This window comes from Malaclemys terrapin, chromosome 10 (assembly GCF_027887155.1).
Source record: "Malaclemys terrapin pileata isolate rMalTer1 chromosome 10, rMalTer1.hap1, whole genome shotgun sequence".
In the NCBI taxonomy this organism is placed as follows: domain Eukaryota; kingdom Metazoa; phylum Chordata; order Testudines; family Emydidae; genus Malaclemys; species Malaclemys terrapin.
In genome coordinates, this window is record NC_071514.1 from 74,102,855 (window position 1) to 74,124,362 (window position 21,508).

The following is a 21,508-nucleotide window of genomic DNA, read 5'->3' on the forward strand; positions in this document are numbered from 1 at the left end:
ACTACCACATAGGCCCATGCAAATCAAGGTTTTTGCATGCACCCAATCCCAGACATTAAGCACACATGTCACTGTCTGCAGGGTCAAGACCTTAGATTGAAAGCACACTGGATTCAGACCATACCTCTTTCTCAGCTGTGACGTGTCATGCACAACTACGGCACTGTATAATTCATGTTAACGATCCTCATTTTTGCATATGTAGGTAGGCACCTGTATGTACAGGGGAGTCGCATCTTACGCGGGGGTTAGGTTCTGAAGTCAGCGCGTAAGGCGAAAATCACGTATAGTCAAACGCTCATTGAGTGGAATGGCGGGAGGAATCGCCCGCACTACAAGTACAGTATTTAAATTGTTATTTTTCTCTTTTTCGTTTTGTTTTGCCAAGCACGTATAATTAAAATTGCGTAAGTTAAATGCGCCTATGATGCGACTCCACTGTATAGCCTTTGCGTTAAAATGGTTGGGAGCAAGAGTAAGGGACAGTGTGGAGCTGCATAGGGCAGATTGTTCCCTGGCAAGGCACAATGCCTCTAGAAGCTAAAGGGGAGTGCGGTTGCTGTGCCACCTTCAATCAGTATGTAGCATGTGTCCACCCACCCTGCACTGCAGAGGACTAGTTAGGAGGCATGAAGTCCTACATCTAAACTCAACAATGGCACAAAACTCCAGCAGTCCTTGTGCTCCGGAGTGCTACTGCAACCAATTCAGCTTGTGCAGACAATATGTGTGGGTGAGTATGACAAGGCCAGAGGGAACCTTTAATCTTCTCACCTTGCACCCGCACACAAAGGATGGACCAGTTCTTTTGGTCTGGAAATCAGGCCTCGCCTGTGTAACAGATCAGAGCAATTTTTCATGAACCTTACATAAAGTTTTCCCCTTTCTTGTTGCCAAAGTCATTGGCCGCAGAGGTTGCTAGCCAAATAATCTGTTGTGCTGCTTTAACATGCTGTGCATCCTAGTAAACTTAGAGTGTTTCAAACTGTGTGTTTAGAAATTGCTGTGAGGGAACCTCCTTTTTTTCCTCCATCTCTACACCCTTTTGGCCTTGAACAATCTCCCTTTCCCAGTCAATATGGGCTTTCCCAATCATGTGGCTGCATAACGCTTAATGGTTGTATCAGGTCCAGGTCATGCCATGTGTAGAACCCTGACTTTTTGTTAAATGGGAGTATTCTGTTGAAATGGTGCAAAATCGGCTTTATGTGGAGGGATATGAAACTAGACCCTGCTTTTCAAACACTGATTCTGCTTTGGGCATAACATTCCCATATTGCAGGGTTTCCCAAACTGGGATGCCGCTTGTGTAGGGAAAGCCCCTGGCGAGCTGAGCCGGTTTGTTTACCTGCCACGTCTGCAGGTTCGGCCGATCGCGGCTCCCACTGGCCACGGATTGCTGCTCCAGGCCAATGGGAGCTGCTGGAAGCGGCAGCCAATACGTCCCTCAGCCCGCGCCAGCCAGCGACAAGGGGCAGCTCCTCAGCGGTGTAAATCAGTGTAGCGTCACAGTGGGCAAGGGAGTCACACTGAGTTACAACAGCTGAGGATCTAAGTTTAAGGATGCAATTCCGATCTCTGTTACTCAATGGAGATTAGAGTGACCAGATGTCCCAATTTTATAGGGACAGTCCGATATTTGGGGCTTTTTTTTATATGGGCTCCTATTACCCCCCCCCCCCCCGCCCCTGTCCTGATTTTTCACACGTGCTATCTGGTCAACCTAATGGAGACATTGTGGATTTAAACCGATGTACGGGACAATAGAACTTGGCCAATGAGAGTCACAACGTTGGCCCCATTCTAGGTCCTTTACAGTAATCTGGCAGTGAAATGTGATGGAAGGCTAGCTTAAACTGTCATTTGGGGACTCCTGGGTGGTGTAATGGTGGGGTAGTTAATGATACACCCCATGCTCTTGACCACTCAGTATAGATGACAATCTAGGTGTGTAGCAGAGCTGTTGCCGGAGTAAGCTGTGCTACAATGATCCTGAGACGTCACTGATAGCACATACTACAGCAGCCTCAGGTTGCTCTAATTTATGCTAGGGGCTGAACTAACTCTAGTTGCCCCCAAGATTTAGGGTGTTTGTGGCTGGAAAACCATCTATACCTCCCCTACTTCCCTTCAGGTGTACATGAGGATCTCACCTACTCTGTGCAGCAGAGTGAGCCTAATATATGAAAACCACATGTTTCTGGTCTACCTGTTCAATGTGAGTTGTTTAATGCCCTTTAATTTCTAATTATTTATTTGTTCCATTGGGATAGCCGAGTAATGCAGAAGGCAGGGGTCAGCAAAATAGCAATGCTGGAGGGATTTTCTTCCAGAAGAAGAGTAATTAAACTGACCAGATTTGCATAGCATTTTGTTGCAAAAATATACGGATTACAAGCACTGAAAGAGAGCTGGTGACCCATCAGTAATAAGGCACAGAGAGGAGTAATTAACAGGACGTGTAACTAATGGTATTGGTTAGGGAAAGCAAATGTAGACATTAGACAGGTCAAATAAGGCCAGCTCTAAGGCAAAATTTATGAAAAAGATAACATGACATTTTACATAGTTCTTAAATTTATACCTTTTTTGTCTGATTTCTAAAGAAGGGGATTATCTGATCATTCAGAGGAAGCATTAAAAAGGACTGAATTGCACACACTGAGATGACTGACATGACCATCACTGCACAATGCAGAAGTGAATTAAAGAGCTTGGGTGTAGGTCATTTCATTTACTCGAAGTGTTCTTGGCTGGTGGAAGAGAGCAGATGGTTTGCTGAAGCATATATTTACCTCCCTTGACTAACCATATCATCAGATAAGACGTACTCTTTGAGAACTCTTTTACTCATGTAATGCGTGGTTTTTTAAGTGACATGTTTTTTTCCACTTATACAAAAAAAGTATCAGTCCAGGTTTAAAAACACCATCATCCGACTGTTAAAGTGATATTGTACAAATGGTGCAGTTGCTAGGAATAAATGTCAGTCTTACAGTAATTCACCATCAGATGGTGTTTGAGAGTCAAGCAAAAATGGTCTACAATGTGCAGCATGAGCCAAATTTCAGGATGTGGCTACACGTGCAGATGTAGAGTGCTTTGAGTTAAACCTGCCTTCGTAGAGCGCAGTAGGGAAAGCGCTGCAATCTGTCCACACTGACAGCTGACAGCGCACTGGCGTGGCCACATTAGCAGCTCTTGCAACGGCCACAGAGAGCAGTGCATTGTGGTAGCTATCCCAGCATGCAAGTGGCTGCAACGTGCTTTTCAAATGGGGAGGGGTGGGGTGGAGTGTTACAGGGAGTGTATTGTGTGTATGTGGGGGGGAGAGTGGGTTTTTGGGGGGCTGAGAGCATGTCAGCATACTGTCTTGTAAGTTCAGACAGCAGCAGACCCCCTCTCCCCCACACACCTCTCTCTCTCACACACAGCATTCCACAGTAATGGTTGCTTTGTCTCGGAGCAGATAAGCATGCCGGTTGTCAGAAACGGAGCTTTCAAAGAGCATATCCGCATTCCTGCAGTGATTCCAAAACAATGACAAGAGTGGCCACTTGACTTAAGGGGATTATGGGACGTTTCTGGAGGCTGATCAGAGCGCAGTAATGCAACACCTCGTTCACACTGACACCCAGGCGTTTCAGTCAACACGCACCAAGCGTTAATCTTCTCGCCGAAATGGAGTACCAGGAGCGCTCTAGCCCTGGAGTCAGAGCGCTCTACGTGCCTTGCCAGTGTGGACGGGTAGTGAGCTAGGGTACCCGGGGATGCTTTAATGTGCTCTAACTCACAGTGTAGCCAAGCCCTCAGTCACTATTCATTCCTTACTCAAAGCTTCCATTGAAGTCACTTCTCGCTTATGTACATATCACCTAATGCAGGGCCTGATCCATAGCCCACTGAAGTCAATGCATAGATATCCATTGACTTCAGTAGCTTTGGATAATGCCCATGGAGAATATAAAAGATATATATACATATTGCTCAGGAATAATAAATTCTTTAATCACAGCATAATATAGGAGTTGCAATTGACATCTGTTCGTGTCTTTAATTAAAGGCTGGCTGCTACTCACCCGTTTGTACAGCCATGGTTCTGGTGTTCGCCAAGACACACCCAATCTCTTCTTCCATCATGCATCCTTTTCATGGTTTCAAGTCGAAAGAACATAGGGAGTGGGGGAAGTGAGAATGTAGGGACCTGTACCTACACACGCTTAGCGTTCAGAACTCCCACTGAAGCCAATGGTGTTTCTGCACTTGTAGGATTGGGCCAACAGTGGGAAAGCTGATGCAGGATGCAGGATTCCCTTTCTACTCCGGTTCAGGCAGTGTGAGCAGCTACTCTAGACTGCATTTCCCCATCTCATCCACTAATGAAGTCTTTATCCCTGTTTAAGAGTGCCCTATACACATATAAGTGGGTGTTCAGACACCACATATAAAAGCTTAGCTAGAGAGAGATGTGCTCTTTCAGTGTAAGACTGCTGACTGTACGTAGAAATGTACACTGTGATTTTAAATGGTTTTACTTTTCTCCCACAGCAATGAAATCCGGAGGCACCCAACTAAAACTGATCATGACATTCCAAAATTATGGACAAGCATTGTTTAAACCAATGAAGTAAGTAAGAAATGTTTCGCTCCATTTTAAAGCTGATTTACACAGCCGTGGCATGTTACCCTCTTGACAGCTGTTAAAAGATCACTTTTAAGTTTTTAAGTCTTCTAAGTTTGTGGTGCTTAGTTATCTAAGCTTCCCACTGAATGTAAATTGTAGGCATGTTAAGAAGAGGAGGCATGTTAAGGCATGAGGAATTTCAGCATTCTTAGAGCCTGATCCACATGAAGTCAATAGGAGTCTTTGCATTGACTACAATGGGGTTTGGATTAGATCCTTAAATGACACCAGGTATATTGTGGTTTTATATGAGATGTCATGCACACTGTTCTCTGTGAATTCTTTGACTCACAAAAATACAGGATGTGCTCAAAGTTCCTTTCTTATGTGGATCTTTATTCAAAACACACTTGCTCCAATATTTTGCAGTTTGTATTGCATCACTTATTTTGGAAATGTTACCAGCAAGCGTGCGAGTTTTGGCCAGGTTTTCAGAATAGATTTATTAGAGAGGAAGACATAAATAGTGTTTGTTTGATGAATTATAATTTCATCCTTTGATTTATTGCTGTTGGTATTAGAGGTGCACTCTACTGTTTGCTAAGGCTGTATTGTAGCTGTGAAAATGAGGTTCTTTGAGAAGCAGGAGTGAGGAGAAAAGACTTGGATGGAACAGGAATGATTTTACTCTCACTTACACCTGTGTAAAGCAGGAGGTCAGTGGAGTTGCACAGGTGTAAAACTGATGTAAGTGAGCTCTGAATCAGGCCCTATATGTTTGTATTATAATAATGAAAATTATTGTGTGCTTAGTGTACAGGGTTTAGTAAAATCACTTGAGGCTGCAGAATGTTTAATGAAGCTACTCACTCTCTGTGTCAGTGGTATTACTGGAATAATAATAAACTCATTTCCTTTCTTTGTTCCCCCTATAAGGAAGTTCACTTCATTTCCTTTAAGGTGGTCTGTAAAGGAATAAAGCAGCACAGAACATGTGGTTTTCAGTATGCATTTGTTTTATATTGTACATGTAGACAGGAAGGATGGTCCAGTGGGCAGGGGGTTAGCTTGACACCTGGGTTCAATTTCCTGCTTGGCTACTGACTTCCTATGTGACCTTGGGTACGTCAGTTACTATCTCTGTGCCTCTATTCCCCATTTGTAACATGGCGATAATAAAGGGAGGTACCTTACCTCACAGAGATATTGTGAGAATAAATGCATTAGAGACTGTGAAATGCTCAGATACTACAGTAACAGAATCCATATAAGTGCCTAAGGTAGATCAGGCCTTATATGGACTTCAGAAGGAATAGGTAAATGAGTTTCCTTCGCATCAATCTTCTTATTCACGTGCGTCCTGAGATCTATAAGAAATCCCCTAGATCTCAGATCCCCAAAGTGTTTGTGCAAAGGCCCAGTGGTCCCACGTTATTTCCAAATTCCTCCCATTCAGGCTGGCTTCCTCTGGATTCACATTCTTCTTGGTTCCTCTTGTGGGGCTGGGAGGCTCAGATCTCTGAGAGGGAATCTACATAAGATGATGTAGACAAGTCTGAAGGGAGATGTTGCCAAAGCATGTCCTAAATGGACCATTCCAAAACCACTGGAACTATAAAAGCAATGCTGAGAGCATTGATTTGGATGATACCATTGAGGCTCTAACTCCTCTCCCCACTCCCTTCCCAGCACATTTTATCTGACACATTTTATCACTATTCCAAATCATTTATCACTATTCCCTCCCTGGGAAATTTCTGAGAATATGACAGGGCCTAGCTGTCTTTAATTATTAGGTAAAAGAGTGATGGCCTTGGTGGCTTTCCACATGGTACAAGATTCCTCTTGTCTCCATTTACTTAGATGCAGATATTTTAAATCATTATCATTGCTGCGACATTGTAGCTCTGGGAATGCTAATGAGGTTAAATCAAAAGTTTACCATGTGTACTGCTTTATATACACCACTGGCAAGATGATGGATGACAATGGATGTATAACCAGTTTCCTATACAGAAGCAATTATTGCCATCCATGGGGACAATAGCAGAAAATGACGATGTCTTAATCACCCCTTCAGCTTGATTTTGAGGGTGTTAAAATGCTATTTTCTAACTGATTAAATAGATGTTTAGGAAAAAAACACTGCAGCATTCCACAACTGTGTTCCCAAATACTCCATCTTACAGTGGCAACACGACTGTATTTCAGATGATCGCTGTAGAATACTTTAGTTTTTTTTAATTAAGGACATTTGCGAGCATTTGTTTTCATTATGAACAGGGAGCCAAATCCTAAGCTGGTGCAAATCAATATACAGTAAAAACGGTTTTATTCGGCATGTTGGGGGAATGGGGGGTGCCAGTATGTGAAAAATGCCAGTTAACTAAGAGGGAGGGAGTTTGGGTGCAGGAGGAGGTTCGGGGTGCGTGTGTGTGGGGGTGTCTGATCTCACGGCCGCTCACCTTGGGTGGATCCCCACAAGCAGTGACCTGTCCCAGCTGCTCCTAAGCGGAGGCGTGGCAGGCAGCTCTGCACACTGCCTGAGCCTTTGCCCACAGGTGCCGCCCCCTGAAAGTCCCATTGGCCATGGTTCCCAACCAATGGGAGCTGTGTTCCTAGTACCTGGGGCAGGACAGGGACAATGTGCAGAGCCACCTGCCGCGCTTCCGCCTAGGAGCAGCCGGGACAAGTCGCTGCTTGCAGGGAGCTGCCCAAGGTGAGTGGCCCCGGATCCGTCACCCCGCACCCCCTTCGGTGCCCCATGCTCCTGCCCGCAACCAAACTCCCTCCCAGAGCCTGCACTCCACACCCCCTGCCACACCCCACACCCCTGCCGGCCCCATGCCAACTGGACTATAAACTGGAATTGCATTGAAGATCAGAAATGCCGGTTTATAGAGCTTTTTGGTTGGTGAAGTCCTGGATAAAACAGCTTTTACTGTAGCTCTATTGAGTTAAATGGGACTATATCAATTTCCCACAGTTTATGATCTATTTCCTGTGAATTGTTTGGTGAGATATATGGAGTGATTTCCTTCCATGGAACTTCCATCCTAAAACTTTAAAAATACAGTCTGTTAAATCTACAGGACTTCCCATGGAAGGGCCTTATCCAGCAGAAAGGAGCCTTCTCTAAATTTAAGCTGTTCCCTCTTTTGAGGGGATATCACTTTTGGTTCAGGCTTTATGTCTGACTCCTTCCCAGGCAAGGTGTCATATGTAGGGCCCTACCAAATTCATGGTCCATTTTGGTCAATTTCACGGTCACAGGATTTTAAAAACAGTACATTTCATGATGTCAGCTATTTAAATCTGAAATTTCATGGTGTTGTAATTATAGGGGTCCTGACCCAAAAAGGAGTTGTTGGGTGGTCACAAGATTATTGTAGGGGGGATTGCAGTACTGCAGACCTTACTTCTGCGCTGCTGCTGATGGCGGCGCTGCCTTCAGAGCTGAGCAGCTGGAGAGTGGCATCTGCTGTCCAAGAGCTCAGCTCTGAAGGCAGAGCTGCCACTGACAGCAGCGCATGGTATGGTATTGCCACCCTTACTTCTGTGCTGCTGGTGGTGGGGCGCTGTCCTCAGAGATGGGCACCCAGCCAACAGCCACTGCTAGCTGCCCCCAGCTATGAAGTCAGTGCAGAAGTAAGGGTGGCAATACCACGACCCCCTTAAAATAACCTTGTGATCCCCCTGCAACTCCCTTTTGGGTCAGGACCCCCAATTTGAGAAACGCTGGTCTCCCCCATGAAATCTGTATAATATATGGTAAAAGCACACAAAAGACCAGATTTCACGTTTCATGGCCGGTGATTTGATGGAGCCCTAGTCATATGGCAATGATACTCACGTGGATGATGTCAAAGAATGTTCTACATGTTCTTAGGGCATCATCAGTGCTAATGCAATGGGTAGGTTCCTCCCTACCTTAGTCACAGCCAGAGAAGACCTTTAAAGGAGTCTTATGGACCACAAAACAACTCCCTGACTCTCAGCTCTGGGATCGGCAAGCTGAAGAGGCTTTCACTTTGATAGTCAGGAAAGTGACCTGCATCATGGGCCCCTGCACTCTTCTTCCATAATTGTGATACAAGCCACATGACTGCATTCCACCGATCAACACGTAGGAGTATGCACTACACAAGAAGTCCCATAGGTCATCCAGGACCATTTACTCTTCTGGAGATGTGCACAATAGCTATTCTAGCCTTTAGGAAATCCTGTGGGATGCATATTCCCAGCATCAGAGATGGAACATGGGAAGGACTCATGATGTGTTTGTCTCCGTCTGAGTGGATATGCCTTTCCCTGTGAAAAACTATGCTTCTAGCCCAGTCTGAACAGCAGTTAAATAATGTAGCATTTCTTGCCTGTGAATAAATACTGTGGTCTCAATTCAGCTGTCAAATAAAGGGGTGAAGACAATGAGAGTTGCAACTCTGTCCCTGAAGTTTGAACTGAGCTACTCTTTAATATACCAGAGGGGGTTGGAACCAGCAGGATATTGAGTTTGATTCCTAAAGAAAATTCTTGATCAAAAGTGTCCCAATCTGTCTATTATTCTAGTCAGTTTAAAGCTAAACACCTTATTTCTGCAGGACTCAGATTCAGGTAGTGAGGGAACAGCCCCCTGTCTGCACTTGATTCCATTTGTAATATCGGTGAACCCTTCTTGACACATGTTGACCTGCTCAGTATTCTTCAGAGTTGCAATGATATTGGTGCAAATGGGGTGGAATGAGAAGAACATGCTAACTCTTTACTAATGCAGGCAGATATCTATTAACTAAATGGATATTCCATAGCACTTCAGAGATGGTTTCTGCAGCAGTGTTACAGTGAAATGAAACTGGCAAGTTGTTCTAACTCCTGGAGAACTCATGAGCAGGCCTTGGTTAGTTTGCATTTCACAGCGGCCGAATCCTTTGTTGATTACATCTATAAAATGAGCCAGCTCATGAAAGAATCCTTCAGCACAGCCAGTATTTGGAAATGGAGAAACCATCCATCCCCTGTGCTAACTGTTTGACAGTGCCTCACAAATCTTGTACCATCGGGTCATTTATTCAGGCAAGCAGAGCAAAATCAGGAAAGAGGAGTTTAATTGCCAAGAGAATGTCACTGTGATAAATAAAGCCTGATCATCTACAATTATTTTATTTATTTGGAGCTCTGCATTTTCCACTGTGAAATAATTGCACATAAAGGATTACAAGGTGAGCCATTTCTATTTAAAAATCCCATAGCTCAAAGTAAGTTCCATAGCTAATTGCAAAGGAATCATAGAAGTCACAGAAATGAATCATAGTGCTTGCAAACTTAAGGGAAGTTTGAATGTACTTGCAATGTGTCTAACAGTTAATATGTAACTTTGTTCAGCCTGTTACAACTGTATTGTACTATATTACTGTCATCATCACAAAACCCCAAACTCGCACCAACCCTAAAGCTCCTTCCTGTTAGTATATTAGCTTTGTAAACAAAATTTATCGAGATGCCCAGCAATGTCTCAAGTCAAGATTCCTTATATAACTTATTCAGAGAGAAAGAGAGAGAGAGTGGTCATAAATTTAAAAGGCTTTTGGCTTATCTGGCTAAAAACTATCCTAGTTTTTATATTTTTATTTATTTTCTCTTTGCTGTTGTTAACTGGGGGAGTGAAACAGCTTAGCAACAAAAGAGACAACGGTTTTCTCTCTTGAAGGCTTTTTTTTTTTTGGAAGGGTGAAAGTCTGCTCCATCGAAGTCAATGGCAAAATTCCCAGGTAGAACTGAACATAAAATATCTTTTCTAGAGTTTTTTTTGGAGCCATCCTACAGAATTTAATAGAGAATTATATCTTTCCTATACAATTTTACAGGCTGTTTCTAAAATCCCTATACAAAGGGCACCATTCACTATGAAATCTGTGAATTTTAGAATAATGTCAGTAGACCCCTATTTGTTTCATCCAGAGAAATGCCCTTGAAATCATTGAAGTCACTCTGGATTTAAACTGGGATGAAACCAGAATCTTATTCCAGATTTACAGTGGTTTAAGGAGGTTAAAATTAAGCCTTACATGTTTTTTATACATATTTTTCTTATAAGTGAATTATTTTTGTAAGTACCAACACAGGATAGATAAAAGGTGCATCATTATAGTCATCTATAAAAGACTGTAGCTAATCAGTGTCCAGTATTCCCATTTTTTTTCAGGTGCAAGAATTTTATTATTTTTAATTATTTACATTCCAATTTAACACCTTAAAAACAGGAGTCCTGGTGTCTAAGGATTTGTCTTTACTGGAAAAATGTGTCGTGTTAGAGACCTGTCAAGAAACATATTTTAACTAGCACTTTAGTTAATACCGTGCATTTTCTCATCTTTGACAAGCTCTAAGTATCCTTGCAGATATTATCTGTAACAACAGATGAAATAAAATGATGGCAGTTCCCACAGAATGAAAAAATAGCCAGGCAGGAAAAATAAAATAAAATAAATACATTCCCATCTCATATTCCTTAAAAAGGCTATCTTCTCAGACCACCTCGAATTCCTTTCAAAGGGAGGGGCTTTGCACCATAGTTTGAAGGTCACTAAATTTGGGCTATTTCAGACCAAGGTAGTAGGGAAATGAATATTGTTGTTTTAGTTGGCAAAGGACAGCTATTTTACTGGTTTCAGAGTAGCAGCCGTGTTAGTCTGTATCCGCAAAAAGAACAGGAGTACTTGTGGCACCTTAGAGACTAACAAATTTATTTGAGCATAAGCTTATATATATAGCCCACGAAAGCTTATGCTCAAATATATTTGTTGGCTATTTTACTGGCTTTTAAATTGCACACTTTTACAAATAAACAATTAGCAGCATTTTTAAAATTTCTCTTTGATTTGCCTTTTGAGAGTGCTATACAAATACTGCATTTTAGGGTAGTGGCATTATATAAGACATAAAACTGCTCTAATAGAAACAACTGTTAATTGCTTTAATTTTCTACAATTATATCCAGATTTTGAAGTTGTAGTGTGACTACTTACCTGTGAAATACAGCCTCTAGGCCTGATTATGACTTCATTTACACTGGTGTTACTCTATTGACTTCAGTGGCATTACTTCTGATTTACACAGGCATATGTGAACTTTGGAATCAGGGCCAATTGTCTATACACACTGCATGATTCGTTTGCCTTAGTACATTGCATATATTGCTGTTTTGAGGAAATACATTTTGCAAACCTGTTGGGTTTCAGCTGGCAGACATCCAATATGAACATGCTGTTACAGGGCGTGCACAAGGGTGGGCAAACCCCACCATAATCGTCAGAGGTACAGAACTCCTCTGGCCCTGGGGCCAAGGTGGTGGTGTGGGGGAGAAGAGGGACCAAGCTCCTCCTGGGGCCCGGCTGTGGGTGGGGGGAGAGTGAGCTCTTCCCAGCCTGAGGCCGTGGCAGGGGAACAGAACATGCCCCTCCAAAAGGGGTCAAATTTAAATTCCTGCGCAGTATTGTTATAAGTCAACATAGCAATTAAATCAAATTGCAGCTACAGAAGTGAGATATCCATTCAGTAGCTGCTATTCTATCTGCCTATCAGGATTATCACTTTGGCAGATTGGAATCCATTGCATAAAGCCCTACTAAGCAATCCATGGTCTAGGCACAAACAAAACCACTCTGCTTGGTGAATCAGCTCGAAGCAATTTTTACTGTGGTTGTCACTGCAGAAATCTAGCACCTTGTAAGGGGCTGTTATTTCAGTCATATGGAGTGACAAACTGACACGAAGGGTTGACACTGATAATCACACTATTCAGCTCTTATCTGCCTGCTTAAAATATATAGGCATCACATCTCACAAAATTATGAAAAGGAAACACCTCGTTTTGGGTATGCAAGTATCAGTCAATAAACAGACATTCCAAGGGCCCCATACATGAGTTACTGGCTCTGTAGGGACAAATCCTACTGTTCTTACCCTCCAATCCCTACTGGGACTTTTGCCTGACAGCCAGATTCTGATCTCACTTGCACCAGTGTAAATCTGAGAGAGTTATGCCAAATTTACACTAGTACAAGTGGGATGTGACTATGACTTTGAGTAAGGACAGCAGGATTTGTCCCCTAGCTTGTACATTCGCCAGCGCACGTAGTAGCATAAAACAGAACTTCTACCTAAACATCCCACATACTGCGTGTTAAGTTACTTTCTCTCCCTATCATATCTTCATCAGACTGTACTTGTTCCATATAAAACATCATCTCAATACAAATTTTAAATGGATTTAGAAATCATGAGGGGGCCCAATCCAAGGACCATTGAAGTCAACTGGAGAATTTCCAATATTTTCAATGAGATTCTGAAGAGGGCCCAAGTTGATAGCCCTGTTCAGACTAAATTCCTCTATAGCAGGGGTTCTCAAACTGGGGGTTGGGACTCCCGAGGGGGTTGTGAGGTTATTACATAGGGGGTCGCGAACTGTCAGCCTCCACCCCAAACCCCGCTTTGCATCCAGCATTTATAATGGTGTTAAATATATTAAAAAGTGTTTTAAATTTATAATGGGGGTCGCACTTAGAGGCTTGCTATTTGAAAGGGGTCACCAGTACAAAAGTTTGAGAACCACTGCTCTATAGCATTGCAAATAGGAATGCAATCTACTCCATATTGCCCATTCAGTGTAGTCCATCCTTGCCATGGACAGGGCCGGCTCCAGGCACCAGCCCACCAAGCATGTGCTCCGGCGCTCCGGCCGGTCGGAAAGAGCGGAGAGCCCCGGCCAGGCTCTCTGCCCTCCTCCTGGCACTCTGGCCACCGGGGCGAGCGGAGCCGCGGTGGGCTCGCCGCCCTCCCCTGCTACGCCTAGGGCGGCAAAAAAGCCAGAGCCGGCCCTGGTCATGGAGATTCACCTCTGGAAATGAAAGTCTTGGCTGGTGTTTAGACCCATTCAGTCATAGTGCAATTTGTTCTAAGATTTTTAGAAATATCATTAGATATTTACTCCCATGTAAACATTTTCATACTCAAGGTAACTTAGAGGAGGATTATTCAGTGCAGTGAGATGAGTTTCAAGAAAACATCCCTGATGTTTATTTATTATTGTAGTATCATCAGGGTGTAATACCAAGATTCATCCGTTCTTTTTGATCATCTTTAGAAAGGGTTTTCATTGAAATGTTCTCCTGTGGAGGAATGATGTCACAGCACATATATTTTCTGTTATTAGTGGTAGTCATAGAACTGTAGCACCTAGAGGTTCTAAGTGACATCATTGGTTAAGAGCCACTTGGCAAGATCAGAACTGGACCATTTCACTTGGCTGGTGGCAATGACAAGGAAAATAGGGAACACCTTTTCCTGTCTCTCCACACCTGCAATATTGTGCTCAACCCATGGTGGTGTTATTTAGGATTATCCTATGGGTCATTCCAGTTGACAGTTGTAACAATCATTCAAGACGTGTGTTTTCAGCAAATTGGTTGTTTTCTGTTGAACATTAGCAATTTCTTTCTCTTGTGTCTTGCTTCCTTCTGACAATACTTTCTGTATAATGAGCACTTCTTGACAAAGGTGGGTGTAATGGCAGACGGCATGAGGTAGCAGTGAGAAGTTGGGGACTTAGGCATCTCTGCAACTTGGGAAGGTGTCAGAATTAATAGCATCTGCAGAGTCAAGGCTGGAATGTGCCTTGTGAAGAGTGTGCCTGCATGCAAGCCTTTTACTTCTTCTTCTTATTATTATTATTATTAATTATTTATTCTTAGTATTATCGTAGCATCTAGGAACCCTAGTCTTGGACCGGGATCCTTTGCATTTGAGTGGGATGTTCTGGGGTTACAAATGTTTATGTCCCCATGATAAGCACTTCCTTTTCTAACTCTCTGACCCCAATTTCACAAGGATTTATAGGATGCAGGATTAGAATGTATATGTATCCCCAAACTGATGGTCTTGTCCACCCGGCCCCGTGGATATCAACGTCTTTCCAAAATGATCTGTCCTGAAATGGGCCTTGTACAGTGGCTACAACAAATGTGAGGTTGTCCCTAGCCACTCCAGCAGTGGAAAGATCTGTTAATGGTCCAGGAACACTACAACATCTATTTCTTGCTCTTGTCTCACTAAGGCATTTATATAGCACCAGTCACCACAGTATCTAGGCACTGACAGTACCTGCTTGCTTTCTGAGTTGTAACTAAATGGGTAGCCTTGTTTTACACTGGTAGCATGACTTTGGATTTTTTAGGGCTCTATTGATTAGCTCTCTCCATCATAGGTGTTTGTAGATTCTAATTAATTAGTCTTTGGGAGTGAAGAGGTAATGGTGTTTGCTATTTGCTTTGCTTGTTGCTTTGAATGACAGTTTACTGTCAGGGATTAGATCCTGATTCACTAATTAATGTCATGTTGTTACTAGGGTTGCCAACCTTCCAGGATTGGCCTGGAGTCTCCAGGAATTAAAGATTAAATCGTTAATTAAAGAGTATGTCATGTGATTAAATCTCCAGGAATATGTCCAACCAAAATTGGCAACCCTAGTCGTTACTCCATGAAAGAAGTGCCATCAGTATTTCATTTCAAGCAAGCAGGTTCTGCATATTAATAATACCTATTTCTTAGCATTGCCATCACACTTTACAAAGAAGATGAGCATTATTATCCCCATTTTACCTATGGGGTGAAATGACTCACCCAAGGTTACCCAGCAGGCCAGTGGTAGTGCTGGGAATAGAACGCCCGTCTCCTGTCTTGTGCTCTATCTACTAGGCCACACTGCGTCCATGTGCAGGCAATCCTCATGCAGCAGAGCTTGCTCGTGCAGGCACCCTTGCTTGGGGTCTACAAGTTCACTAGCCCCGTCTCCATCCTGTCCCTTCATGCAATAGAACTGCATTGATTCTGCTGCATCTGGGACCTTCCACTGCTGTGGAGGAGGGTAATAGGGCAGGGGGAAAGAGGGAAGAGGGTTGGGGATCTGGTTCTTTGAACTGTTTATTTTAGCTTCATGTTTGTTCCTTAAACGTCCATCTTCCATAACTCATTTCCCATTTCTGCATATGTATTTAGTAACAGTCAGCATCCCGCATGTGGCTTTTCAAAAGAGGAAAAGGGAACAAATAGCAGTGGGTGAAGAAGGGGTGACAAGGCAGCATCTATAGTTTCTAGAGACCTGGGTCCAAATCTGCCAAAGGTCAGGAGCCAGATGAGTTTACTTGACACAGTCCCACACTGGCTAGTGACACAAAAACCAACCTGCAATTGTGGCATGAGTGGTAGCTTCCGCTCAGGAGAGACCCAGATCTGAAATAAGAGGGTAATGCAGGTCAAGACAGAAGGGCTTTGACAGAGCTGAGAAGCTTAGGAGAGCTTGCACAGTGCCTGCCCAAATTATGCTGCCAATGACTCACATAACAAAAAAAAAGTGCATTTAATAATCTCACTAAGTAATGTGTTAAAATATATCTTTAAGACTTTCTGGACACTTCTGTCATGTCAAGTGTCTATCTCAATAATGATAGTACAATTTTCCAGCCTATGATCATAGAATCATAGAATATCAGGGTTGGAAGGGACCTCAGGAGGACATCTAGTCCAACCCCCTGCTCAAAGCAGGACCAATCCCCAGCTAAATCATCCCAGCCAGGGCTTTGTCAATGATAATGTTCTGCACGTGGGTATGTAAAACTGAAAAGGCCTGAAAAACTAATTTGCATGCAAGAATAAAAAAGAAGCCCTAAATACATTTTCTATGTGTGCATATGAACAGTTGTAAATAAATGCATTCATTTGTGCCCTATGAATGGTAAAATATCTCACACTGGCACTTAAACCAGATAGTACTCACAGAAGTAGAATCAAGATGATCCTCTGTCAGCATTATAAAACCTCTTTGTAAATCTTGCTAATCTGTGGTCCACCTTCCAACTGCAATGGTAGTTACCTGGCCAGTGAAATACTAAGGAGATGAGTGAGAGAGGACATATATAAAAGTTGGCAGAAATACTGACTTCAGAAATAAGTGAATTTGTCAATATATCTATTGCTTGTATTTTGGACCTATTTGCTATGCTACCACCAAATCAAAAAAGGAGATGAAAATGCTTTATTAATTCTCTCATTTAGAGGCAAATCTAATCATTATTATATTTTCTTTTGTTTGTAGTTGTTTGGTTTTGTTGTAATACTGTGATGTGATGCAAGGTAATAAAATTTCACATTCAGCTTATCATTATTATCATATTATCCAATCATTACCCTCCCACATCCTAAAGGAAACATATTATATTGTCATTTACATTACTGTGTATGGAAGACCATATGATTTGTCTAAGCCTTTTGGATAAGAATTATTTTTCATCTGATTCTTCAGCGCTTTATTCACCAGAAAGTCTGACGCCTGTCATTTAAGCCACAGAGTTTACATAGACTTTCAGACTTCAATTATGTTTAGGAACTAAATGTTTCTCAGTACAGCTCTCATTAAGCTGAACATTTAAGTTTTGGCAACTCCACCAAAAAGGAGGCCACGTTTTCTCCCATACCCAGATATAGAAAGAAGATCCATGTGATGCCATGATGGCGTTTCAACAGAGCATGCTCAGAGAGAGAACCGTGCTGTCAGTCTTCTCTGTTCTGACGTTTAGCTGTGCCTCCCACTATCAGGAAACTTTCTTCTCTAGAATAAAGGGGCTTGATTCTCTGTTAGGCTAAGGCCTTTTTATGGGACCCTGTCAATGTAAAGCAGAGGGCAGAAGCAGCCCCTGCAAAGAATGCCCCCAGCAAAGAGGGGTGCAGATAGGGTGACCAGATGTCCCGATTTTACAGGGACAGTCCCGATTTTTGGGTCTTTTTCTTATATAGGCTTCTATTACCTCCCACCCCCATCCCGATTTTTCACATTTGCTGTCTGGTCACCCTAGGTGCAGATGGCACAGAGCTGCCCTGCTCTAGTGTTGCCAGGTGTCCAATTTTCAACCAGAATGCCCAGTCGAAAAGGGACCCTGGTGGCTCTGGGAAGCACTGCTGACCAGGCCGTTAAAAGTCTGGTGGGCGGTGCAGCGGGGCTAGGGCAGGTTCCCTGCCTGCCTTGGCTCTGCGTGGCTCCCGGAAGCAGTGACATGTCCCCCCTCCGGCTCCTAGGCATAGGGGCAGTCAAAGGGCTCCCAGCATGACCCCCGCACCAAGTGCCACTTCCGCCGCTCCCATTGGCCGGGAACCGTGGCCAATGGGAGATGGGGGGGCGATGTCTGCGGACAGGGCAGCATGCAGACCCACCTGGCTGTGCCTCTGCGTAGCAGCCAGAGGCAAGACATGCTGCTGCTTCCGGGAGCTGCCTGATGTAAACACCGCCTGGAGCCTGCACCCCTCCCACGCCCCAACACCCTGATCTCCCTCCGCCCTCCAACCCCCCCCCCCCGGGTCCCAGCCTGGATCACCATCCTGTACCCCAAACCCCTCATCCCCAGGCCCACCCCAAAGCCCGTACCACTAGCCGGAGCCCTCCACCCCGCCTCCCGCACACCAACCTCCTGTCCCAACCCAGAGCCCCCTCCTGTATCCCAAATCCCTCCCGCATTGGAGCCCACACCTCCAGCTGGAGCCCTCACTCCCTCCCGCACCCCAACTCCCTGAGCCAGCCCGCTGAAAATGAGTGAGTGAGTGAGGGTGAGGGGGGATAGCGAGTGACAGAGGAAGGGGGGATGGAGTGAACGGGGGCGGGGCCTCGGAGAAGAGGCAGGGCCTTGGAGAAGGAGCGGGGCCCCAGAGGAGAGGCGAGGCAGGGGGCGGAGCAAGCGTGTTCGTTTTTGTACAAGTATAAAGTTGGCAACCCTAGAGCTGGCATATAGCTCCAAACCATCCCTGTTTCCAGTCCAAGATGTAGGAGGAGAAATAGGGATGTGCTGTGTGCAAGTTGAGGGGGTGGCAGGCGTGCACTGCATTATAGCTATTCTCTATTTCACGGGGCTCACAGAGGGACCTCGTAAGCAGAGCATCATTTAGAGCAGCCCTGAGGGTGCTCTAACATGCATGGCAGGGGTGCTGAGCAGGGCCCTGCACAGCCCCAGAATTCAGGGAGCACAAAGATATCTTAAAACCATTTTTACTCCTACTTTTCCCACCATTCTTGCCCCAAGCACAGGAATGCAGTAACTAAGAATCTGGCCCCAAACGTGCCCTAGTTGCTCTGCTTGACATAGCCTTCACTGACTAAGTAATTCTCAGTAATTTTGCTCGTCTTGTGTCTTAGCCTCAGAGAGCCAGTCCTTTGGGTTTCAGGTTAGACCATGATGAGTTGGAGTTATCCTACCATGTGTTTTAGCGGCTGCTCCTTATGTATTATTGTGGCACTCTTTACATTAGAGCCTTGCTTTGTTGGCAGGCAGAAGAAGGTGCAAAGTCTGTGCACTTACTGTTACAGTACTATGGGCCTGATTCTCCTCTCATACTAGTGTGAGGCGGGAGTAACTCCATAAGCATAAGGAGGCATGTTTACAGCCAATGTTTGTGTGCTGTTAGAGACGCAGGGCTCTGTGCAGAAGAGATGATGGCTCTTGCAATGTATTCTGGCTACCGATTCAAATCCATGCTCTTCTGGCACCCATTAAAGTGTCTGACAACTTGTGAGCAGGCACAGTGCCATCCAAACAGATGGGCATGAATGTATGGGCTGCCAAGAGACCGTTCATGTTCATCTGGTGTGGGTAATGAGGGCAGAACTTCTAGCTGTGACTGTCCAAATGGCTGTCCATCTTGAGGTTATATCTCTTTAGTTACACAGGGAGAGGAGCGGAAGGAAATAAGGACACCTTAAATCCAGTTTGGACACAGAGTACTTTAGGGTTATTTATTTCGGTTTTCTCTTTAGCAGTATAGATGGCACTGTAGTGCCAAGCATATAATTTCAGGCACAGGCACAATAACATTTCACAAACATCAGTTAAACATGTCCTCTAACCAATCTGAGTGATTTGTAAACTAAATAAAATAGAGGTTCAGGTGTTGTCTTTAATCCATCAGCTCTTTATTCAGGGAGAACATTTTAGCATTCATGGTCACAAAATGTTTGTCTCCCGCAGTTGATTCCCTGCTCTGGACAGAAGTAATAAGTCATGGGGCTTTCTAGCTAATCCAACTAGAAGGAGAGTACAGGACTGTCCCTTTAAGAGATTGGGTGATTGCCCACGCTAGGAAGTGCAGCTGGCTGGATCCAGGTGTAGCACATGCAATTGCAGCGTGATCTCTGAGTAAGCAGCAGTAAAGGAACCCCCTGGGTTGTGTGTCTGTGCTAGCTGTGTCGAAGTCTAATATCACACCAGAGACATTACAGAGAGAGCGCCTCTCCCTCCATCCCGACCTTCCTGTGGGCATGTTTTTTAAACTGTCCACCACACCCTCCCCACTATCTGTCTCCCTCTCCCCTGAGGAAAGCTGATTTTTCCTCTTCCACACCCTATGGGGAGGAGCCTTTTAGGAGGGATTCTCTCCCCCATGGAAATGAGTTTCTCTTTATTTTTCCCAGGTGTTTTGCACTGAAGAAGGGTTAGCGCTTGGATTAGAATTAGATGTTTCTCCCAGGGTGCATTAATCCAGAGCAGCTCCGCACTCGCTTTCAGTCAGAGGCATAGCTGCCTTCCATTTTGATGCCCAATGGATTGGAGACCATCCAGGGGGCTCCTTGAGAACAGCGGCACAGCAGTGTTTAAAGGCTTCGCTGCCTCAGTGCCTGCAAGTAAGTTAGGGAAAGTGAGGAAAACGCTCTGAGGGGGGCCTGTCAAAGACAACCACCAAAACAGCTTCTTAGCTCATTTACTCTCATAAGAACATAAGAACGGCCATACTGGGTCAGACCAAAGGTCCATCCAGCCCAGTATCCTGTCTTCTGACAGTGGCCAATGCCAGGTGTCCCAGAGGGAGTGAACCTAACAGGTAATGATCAAGTGATCTCTCTCCTGCCATCCATCTCCACCCTCTGACAAACAGAGGCTAGGGACACCATTCCTTACCCATCCTGGCTAATAGCCATTAATGGACTCTCACACATTGTGTGCTCTCTGTGCTGACTCACAGCTCACTAATTGGCTTTCATCCCATCAGGAGGGGTTGAGGGAGGAAGGAACTTCTTGTGGTTGTAGGCCTGGACTCTATGATTCCTTTGAACCTAGGAATCTATGTTTGCACTACACCACAGGTCCCTCTCAGACTGGCATGGCCTTTGGACCAAAGAAGCTCATAAAGAGGGCAGAGCTGGTAAGCAAACCTTTTATAGCCCCTCACTTCTGCCACATTCATTTCCAGGCAGCCTCTATACAAACATGATTTCGTGCCTATGGAAATATATACGTATCCATTACCCTGAGGTTGGTGAAAAACTCTTTTTTCATCGTCTTTTCATCTCATCTTATCGCCTGAGATATAGGGTTTAGATTTGTGAGCAATAAGGGTTCCAGCTACACTATAAAATTGGCTCTGTATAAGCATGGTTGCTCAACACAATTAGTAATAACAATACCTCGCTCTTCTATAGTGTTTCGACTCGGCAGCTTTCAATGTGCTTGACACAGGAGCTAAGTACTATTATCCCTATTTTACACATGAGACACAGAGAGACCATCCAGCAAGCCCGGTCACTGAGTCCCAGCCTAGTGCTCTCTCATCTCAGTTTTAACATGGAATGGTCCTGCCTCTGGACAGGAAAAGCCCACCTAAAAGTAGTTTTCCCCAAAAGTTGTTTATAAAATGGTTTGCTTCTGTCCAGATTGGACCAAATTGCATAAAACACTGTCTAAACTTGCACAGGATCATCGTGTAGAACTGAAATGAAAGGGACAGATTCTACTTTCATCTACAGCAGTGCGAATCCAGAGTGACTCTATTGACCTCAGTCAAGTTTTATACCAA

The 21,508-nt window shown here is 44.2% G+C and overlaps 1 protein-coding gene across 1 annotated transcript in view; it reads left to right on the forward strand.

Annotated features, from left to right (window-relative positions):
* Positions 1–21,508, forward strand: part of FAM20C (FAM20C golgi associated secretory pathway kinase) — an 88,038-nt gene that overhangs the window by 11,059 nt on the left and 55,471 nt on the right. Inside the window, exon 3 of the mRNA XM_054042115.1 lies at positions 4,549–4,627. Within this exon, the coding sequence (XP_053898090.1) occupies positions 4,549–4,627 (79 nt within the window). The remainder of the gene's footprint in view (positions 1–4,548; positions 4,628–21,508) is intronic.